The 8,784-nt window shown below is 43.3% G+C and overlaps 1 protein-coding gene across 1 annotated transcript; it reads left to right on the top strand.

Annotated features, from left to right (window-relative positions):
- The first annotated feature begins 5,533 nt into the window (after positions 1-5,533).
- LOC144266860 (olfactory receptor 5J3-like) lies at positions 5,534-6,478 on the top strand. The gene has a single exon (XM_077820401.1). The coding sequence runs from the start codon at positions 5,534-5,536 to the stop codon at positions 6,476-6,478; it is 945 nt and encodes a 314-aa protein (XP_077676527.1).
- The last annotated feature ends 2,306 nt before the right edge of the window (positions 6,479-8,784 follow it).

Here is an 8,784-nt window from a genome sequence, read left to right as displayed (position 1 = left end):
GGCTAGTCTCCCTCACTGTCAAAAATGTGTGCCTTATGTCTCATCTGAATTTCTCTGGCTTTAGCTGACAGCCATTGGTTCTTGTTGGGTCTTTCTTCGCTAGAGTGAATTAGCCCTGCCCCGTGAAATCTGATCTCTCTGTCCTGCTGGGATCCCCACAGCCAGGAGAACCCAGGAGGGGCCTCCTAGCTGTTTGTCTGCCAGGCTGGGGACAGGACTCTCTGTGGGGATATCATATGGACCTCCAGAGGCATGCAGAAGCAAGGACACTGCAGCAGCCTGGCGTTGGGCTCAGGGCTTTGGCCTTGGCAGCTTCTGCTCCAGCCATGTCTCTGGGTGCCTGGGCTTAGGGCTTCTGACCCCCGTGGCTGCAGCCAGGTCTGGGGCACTGAGCTCAGGACTTTCATGCCCCCTGGCTCCATTCCTGCTGGTGCTCTCGGTGCCTGGTCTCAGGGCTTCTGCCTGGCATCTGCAGCTGGGGCTCAGGGCTTCCCTTGCTGTTCCTTCTGGGGCTCAGGTGTCCATTTTTCTGGATGCCCCCAAATTGGCCAAGGCCCTTGCATTAATCTGCCAGGGCAGTAGTAGGTAGGAGCCCCCTCCTGAGGTGCTCCCAGCAACAGGGACCCACCTCCATATCTGGGAACCTCCTCTAGCTTCAGAAAGGCTGGTGGCTGCTTCCCTCAGAGCCCAGGTCTGACAGCAGCACAGAAGTGACCCCCCTACAACAATGCTGTGACCCCCCTACAACAACCTCTGAACTCCCCTATTCCCCCATTTTGGTCGGGACCCTCACAGTGACAATACCATGAAATGTCAGATGGAAACATCTGAAATGGAGACATTGGTCAATTTCAAGGCCAGAGGGTTTTTAATTAGTCCAAGTGAGCCATGAATTTGGTAGGGACCTGGCTGTTATGGAGGCCCTAGCAGGTTTGCTCTCCCAGTTCTCCTGAAAGGCCATTGAGAATGCCTGCTGCCTGGGAAATTTCCCAAAATAAGCTACCAGGAGTGGGGGGAAATGAAGGAAACCAACCAAAGCCTGAGCTAGAATGGAAAGCATTGATCTAAGCGGTGTTTGTACCCCTCTGCCCCCAGCTGCCTGCCGATGGTGAAATGGACAGCGGGGCACTGATTTCTATTTATGAACTTGCTAAAGACCTTGGGCTTTAGCACAAGCCTTACAGCCCATACTCCAAACTCTTGGCTAAATAGCCAAGCTGGCTTTTCAGAAACCTTTCCCCCCAGTGCTCTGTGTCCACTTTGGATTGTGCCCAGCAGAGGGGAAAGTAGAGGAGGCTGTGCCAATGTCATGCACTACACCACAGATACACACAAAACTCTGGAGGGGGGAGGAAGAGCTCAGTGGTTTCAATGCCTGCTAAACCCAGGGTTGTGAGTTCAATCCTTGAGGGGGCCATTTGGGATTTGGGGCAAAAACTGGGGATTGGTCCTGCTTTGAGCAGGGGGTTGGACTAGATGACCTCCTGAGGTCCCTTCCAACCCTGATATTCTATGATTCTGTGATTGCAGAGCATATTATCCAGGAGAGAAAATGATTTGGCCATAACTTACAAAGTCCTCAGTGTTGAAAGTACCATTGATCCAGAAAACAACGGGGTGGAAAGAGGGGACAGAGAGTTGCAGTAACCAGCCTGGACTTCCAGTGTCTGGCCAAGCACATCCCCCTCTTCAGGGTTTTCACTGATATCATCTCCAAACTGGTCCTCCTGATACAATCTGAGGTCACATCCTGGCCTTCAGGGACACTGGCAGAATCTTCACTGTTCCCAGCTGCAGCATCACCCTAGTTATCCTGCCTGATAAGGATCCCGCCAGGGCTCAGCTCGATGTCATGTGTCATGACAGGCTCTTTGCTGAGGGCCCTTGACAGCCCCCAATCTAGATCTGAATCAGATGGGTGTGTGCAGGTTCATTTCCTGACTTTTTACTGGAGTTCTGGGCCCTCTGATGCTGCTGCTTCAAATGTTTCCTTCTCTCTCAGTGCTGAATAGCAGAATGCTCCATGCCTTTGGCTGTGTGACATACAGATGTCTAGTCCCATTGCTCTGAAAGAAACTGTATTCACAGCTATAATCCTGGCAGATATTGATTAAAACCTTGCTGAGCTCCTCTAAGTGTATTTGTGATTGGACGTGCTTCTTGCTAGGGTGGATTTTCAGATTTATGGACTGCATAAAACAGAGGGAAAGATAAAGAGAAGCATCAGCATGTCCAGGAACATGAAGAACATTTGAAGACCATATATTGGTGTCTAACTACCTCCTGCTGCCAGGAGACATAACTGGTATTTTAATGACACTCCCCACCCTCACTTGTGCCCGACCTGAGATTCAGAGCTCTGAGGAATTCTGTCCCCTCGTGTCAGCAGAATAAATAAACCCTGCCTCCAATTACCTGTTACACAGTCCATTTGAGTTCAAGAAAGAGAGAGCTCTCTCTTGCAACAAGTTTTAACATTATGGGGCAAAGACTAAGGTGAGTGGTCTATTTTTCTTTCCATTCTAATACTCGGGGAAAGCTCCAAAATCCATTCAGTTGACCAAGAGAAAAGATTGTTTTTCTGGACTGAAAATGCTGATGTTTTTGACCTCAAAATGTTGTCTTCATTTTCTCTCACAAAATAACTTGCAGTCAAATGGGACCAACTGCCTAAACTATTCTGAATGCTGCATCAGTGTTTGGGAATATCAGGATAGATCATCTGGTGTCAGTTGTCACGGATACATCAGCATCAGCAGAGCTATAGTGATTTATACCAACCAAGTATCTGGCCCATTGTGCTTTAATGAGTTAAATGATTCCATACACTGTGCAAATGCAAATGAATATAGTATGTTTAAAATTACCCCTTGGTTTCAAAGAATCTTGTTTAAGGGAGGGTTTTTTTTTTTTTCTAAAAATGTGTTTCATTTATTTGGATATCAAACATTTTTATTTAAGATTTCCCAGAGTGGGTTTAGTGCTGGTGAAATATTCCCAGTCGACAGCCCTAGACATAGAAGATTGTGAATAAAGATGGTACAGTGTGGAATGGGCAGCACTGGCTTCCCCAATGCACCATTCTCTGCCCCCATGGAAGGGCTCATGGGCTCCAGGTGGATACACACTGATAATGAGATGAAATATCTCTTGTATAGTTCAGAGTTTCTTCTTAGCATGCAGTGGAAGAAGAAACAGGCACATCTGGACCCACCTAGCTTCTAACGGAACCACCTTTCTTAATGCTGTTTGATCTGCACTTCCTACTACCAAAGTGTCTCATTGTGCCCCTCTAGGTGGAGATCAGTGGGTATTCTCTATGAAGCTGCCTTATGTCTCTGCTAAAGAAATTACTTCTGAGAAGGACAGTCTGGTCCTTCTATTGTCTTCACTCACTCAAGGGAAATTATAGAGATTTGTAGCTGTAGGTTGTACAGGATGACAAGATACTGCATGTGACCATGGGGGAGAGCAAGAGAGATGTTTTACTTAGTAATCAACAGGGTCATTTCCTCTTGAGGTGGAAGCTTTTCCAAACTCACTTGCTGCCTCTGATTCCCCACTACAGAACTCCAGTTTTAGGCTGTGCAAAAAGATAGAGCAGGCATGAGTGTCTCACCCACAGTTTTAATTCAGCTCCCAATGCTTAACTTTGCTGTTCATTCATATCTCCTCAGTTAATATACAGTGGAGCATTGTGAATATAACTTATTCATTTCAACAAGAATGCTGTTTCCTGAATTTTATCATTGTTTATTCCAAGTTTGTGGTTTTAATTGACTTGTTCTAAATAGCAGGGCTCCTAACTCTTTTTTAATTCTGGAAAGGCGCTAGAGTGCTAATATGAGGCTTAAATCTACCACTCCATGCACATCCTTGCCATAGATCAGGTGGCTGTGGTGATGTCTGGACTTTTATTTTCATGATAAGAAAGTTATATTTGCAATTGCAAACTTTGCATTGTTTGCGGTTGGCATTTCAAAAACACTGACTTGGAAAATATATTGGCAATTGTCAATCGCTTCTGAGCAAGCAAACTTTTGAAATTCCAAAATGCAAACCTCTTTTTATTTAAGTTATTCTTCTGCTTTGCCATTGTCTTTCAGTTCAGTTTCTCCAAATATCCACAGTATTAGTGTCATTCACTCAGAAATTAGATTTTTTTTTACTAGCAACTTTGTCTCTTTCTACCTTAAAATGATTCGTTAACTACTTTATTTTCTGTCCCACATTTCATCATAGTTAAGAGGGAAGACAGCATATGAATGTGTTCTGGACATTGCTTTGTTATAACAAGGTAAGAGTTGATGATGTTTTCAGATCAGTTCTGAAACCTGGAAATGATAAAGGATATAACAATACATTAAAATTACATTTTGTGGAAAACACGTATTATTTTTCAGAGGTCTGTTTAATCTATTTTTTTCTCTTTGATGTTTTCTTTTGGTTTCCTCTTATGAGGAAATGTGATTTGTCCATACAGGACAATTGAAAAGTGTGTGTGTGTGCGCATTTTAATTTTTCACATTGATAAGGTAAAGAATTATGTAAATCTAGTACCAAAATAGACACATCAGTAGGAAATAGGTCTTCAAGACGAGTGTGACGTTATGATTCCATTTCCATATGGAAACTTTGATTCCTATCTTTCTTGTTTTTTTGTCTCATGGAGAAATGCAAGAACTTTGTTACTGATGACCTTGTTCATACCCATAGCTGGGCAAATCTGAAAAAAAATAGGAGCTGAAATTAAAAGCTTAAGATCCTCATGCTCCTATTCTCCTTTATAGGCCAGTCTTTCTGGTTCGACTACATCTCCCAGTTGCTCCTTTTCAAAAACAAAATACTTCAGATTTCAGCCAAAATATACCAGTGCCAAAATACTTCAGATATGGGGTTTTGCTCCTAAAAGCTCAAAAATTTCCAAGGGGGTAGGTGGGAATTTTGACCAGCTCTACATAGTAGGCCTCTACTAACAGTGAGGTTAATTAACCCTTGGAATGATTTACCAAGGGTCATGGTGGATACTTCATGGACAATTTTTAAATCAAGATTGGATGATTTATTTAAAAGATATGGTCTAGTTGACAATGAAAAATATTGAAAAAAAATTTGACCTGTGTTATACAAGAAATCAGATGAGATGGGGGTTTTCAACTAGTTGTCTGCGAACACCTTGGGATCCACAGACTATATCTAAGGGGTCCTCAAAAGGTTGTTGTTACCATAGAACACTGGTCTTTGACCTGTGGCCCGTGGATTCCTAGGGATCCACAGATTATATCTTAGATTTGTATCTCAATTCAGAATTTTTGATTGGTCTGCAAATGAAAAAAAAAAAAAAAACACTGGACTAGATCATCAAAATGGTTCCTTTGGGCTTTGGAATCTATGACTAAATTAAATTTCCATTTAGGCATCTCTTAACAGATAACACGAGTCTCCACTGTACATCAGATTTATTTTTGTGGTACCCATTGCTACTATCCCCTCCCCTGCCTCTTCTTTGGCACAGACAACAGTGACAGGAGAAATGGCTCCTGGGAACTGCACCACAGTGACTGGCTTCATTTTTCGAGGAATAACAGACAATTCAAAGCTGCAAAACATCGTCTTTGTGTTCTTCTTCGCCGTTTATTTCTGCACCCTGGTGGGGAACGTTGGGATGATTCTGCTGATTAGGGTTGACTCCCAACTCCACAGCTCCATGTACTTTTTCCTCAGCCATTTGTCACTCTTAGATGTAGTCTACTCCTCTGTGATTGCCCCCAAGGCAATGGTCAGTTCCCTGGTGAAGAGTAAAGACATTTCTTTCCCTGGGTGTGTGGTTCAGTTTTTCCTTTTCTCCTTCTGTGCAAACAATGAGCTTTGCCTCCTGGCTGTGATGGCCTATGATCGCTTCATGGCCATCTGCAAGCCATTGCTTTATAATGTCATCATGTCCAAGACAGTCTGCTTCCAGCTGGTAGCTGGCTCTTACCTGTGCGCCTGTGTCAATGCCACTGTGCATACATGTACTGTATTCAGTCTGTCCTTCGGCCACTCCAACGTCCTCGATCATTTCTTCTGCGATATTCGCCCACTCCAAGAAATCTCCTGCTCTGACTTTCGCATCAATAAGCTAGTGCATTTCACCTTTGCAGCCATAGAAACGATAGGCACCATTCTCATCATCCTCATCTCCTACATTTACATCATCTTTGCCATCCTGAGGATCCGCTCCACTGCAGGAAGGCACAAAGCCTTCTCCACCTGCGCCTCCCACCTGACTGCCGTTTCCATCTTATATGGGACCCTGATCTTTACATATTTAAGACCCTCATCTGGCAGCTCAGTGGACTGGGAGAAAATGGTGGCTGTGTTCTATACCCTTGTGATCCCCATGCTGAACCCCCTGATCTACAGCCTGAGGAACAAGGAGGTGAAGGACGCCCTGAGGAGGACAATATACCAGAAAATTATTTCTCACTGTATGTAAATGTGGGGACTGGTTTTTACTGATCAGTACTGGAGTGCAAATATGAGCTAGTTCTCACTCATTAAGTCAATGTCCAGAAATTTCTGTCATCATGGGATTTACAGGAGAAAAGAAGAAGGAAATGGAACTTGGCAGCTTTCTTCATTATCTGTCTCATTTCCCTTGAAAAACAGTATCCAGTAACAGTGTGACAGCTTCTCCTTTATGAATTGATATGTAATTTCTGCAATATAGGCACCTCCCCCTGTTTGTCCCACTGCCTTTTGAACTGTATTGGTTAATTCAGCAGATGATATGAAGAGAAGATACTCGGACTGTAACTCTTTTTTTGTTATGTTTCAGAGTAGCAGCCATGTTAGTCTGTATTCGCAAAAAGAAGAGGAGTACTGGTGGCACCTTAGAGACTAACCAATTTATTTGAGCATAAGCTTTCACGAGCTACAGCTCACTTCATCGAATGCATCCGATGAAGTGAGCTGTAGCTCACGAAAGCTCATGCTCAAATAAATTGGTTAGTCTCTAAGGTGCCACCAGTACTCCTCTTCTTTTTGTTTTTTTTTGTTGCCACTGCTATTATCTCAGTTCCCACAGCCAGCATGTAAAATCACTCTACAATTAAATAAAGTGAGGTGTACATGGAGAGATGTTTTTATAGGTAGATAGTCGGACAGATGGTTATGTTCGAGGACAGACAGGTAGACACTGGACAGACAGATGTTTTTATATGGGGATAGATAGACAGATAGATGGCTATGTACGGGGACAGGTAGACAGAAACACGTTGTTATACACACACATGAGAAAGGAAGGATGGTCCAGAGGTTATCACACTAGCTTAAGACTTGAGGGGTCTGAGTTGAAATTCCTCTTCCACTGTAGACTTCCTTTGTGACCGTGAGCAAATCACTTAGGGTCAGATTTTTTAAAGGGTTTTCAGTTCCTAACTCCCACTGACATAAATGGGATTTAGGTGCCTAAATACCTTTAAAAATCCTGGGTTTAGTCTCCCTTTGCCTCTCTTTGTCACTTGTAATATGGAGGTAAGCAAGACACAAGAAGTAATTATTCTGCTGTACTTCGCGCTGATTAAGCTTCAGCTGGAGTATTGCGTCCAGTTCTGGGAGCCACTTTTCAGGAAAGATGTGGACAAATTGGAAAAAAATCCAGAGAAGAGCAGGAAAATTGAGTAAAGGGCTAGAAAACATGACCTATGAGGGAAGATTGAAAGAATTGGGTTTGTTTAATCAGGAAAAGAAAAGACTGACAGGGGACATGATTACATTTTTCAAGTACCTAACAGGCAGTCACAAGGAGGAGGGAGAAAAATTGTTCTCCTTAACCTCTGATGATAGGACAAGAAGCATTGGGCTTAAATTGCAGCAAGGGAGGTTTAAGTTGGACATTAGGAAAAACTACCTAATTAGCAGGGTGGTTAGGCTCTGGAATAAAGTGTCTAGGGAGGTTGTGGAATCTCCATCATTGGAGATTTTTAAGACCAGATTAGTAAAACACCTGTCAGGGATGGTCTAGATGGTGCTTGGCCCTGCCATGAGTTCAGGGTAGAGGACTTGATGAGCTCTCGAAGTTCCATCCAGTCGTTTGTTTCTATGATTTTCCTACCTGGTGGAGGTGCTGTGAGAATAAATCCATTAAAGGCTGTGAGAAGCTCCAACACAGAGAGGGGCCTAAAACGGATTTGCACGAGAGGCTAAAGTAGCTGCATGAGTATCCTCTAGCACACCGACATTTCAGAAGCGAGTCGTGATTTTCCATGAGTCAATTTCTGGCCTCCCGCTTTGAGACACCTCAAAGGAACCTGATATTCACCCACTCTCAACAGCCTTTTCAAAGCATCTCAACTTGGGCGTCTGTCATGGTGACAACCCACATCACCAGTTCGTTTTGAAAACACTACAAGTAAACCTTGTGTTCTCTTCTTCCTCTTTGTTGCTCTGCTGTACTGAATCTTGTGTGATGTTGAGATTGTAAGCTCTCTGAGGCAGGGATCTGATTTTTTTTGAAGCCCCACGCACATTGCTGGCTGAGTAAAAATAAATAAATAAATAATAATAATAATAAAAACAGTTTGATGATAAAGGATAGGTAATCCATCATGTAATCCTCTGACTGTAGTGTCCCGGAGTAAGGTGATATTCCTTTAAACAATCTGTAGACTCTCTAGTGGTGCTCACAGTGTTCTGTGTTTTAGAAGCTGCCAGGGCAGCAATGTTTGGGATATTTTTACTGCACATGGTTAATCAGCACTCATCTTTACCCATATTAGTTTCTTTAATAGCAATGGACAG

The sequence above is a fragment of the Eretmochelys imbricata genome, chromosome 6 (genome assembly GCF_965152235.1).
Source record: "Eretmochelys imbricata isolate rEreImb1 chromosome 6, rEreImb1.hap1, whole genome shotgun sequence".
NCBI classification, from domain to species: domain Eukaryota; kingdom Metazoa; phylum Chordata; order Testudines; family Cheloniidae; genus Eretmochelys; species Eretmochelys imbricata.
This window is presented reverse-complemented; position numbering and strand designations above follow the sequence as displayed.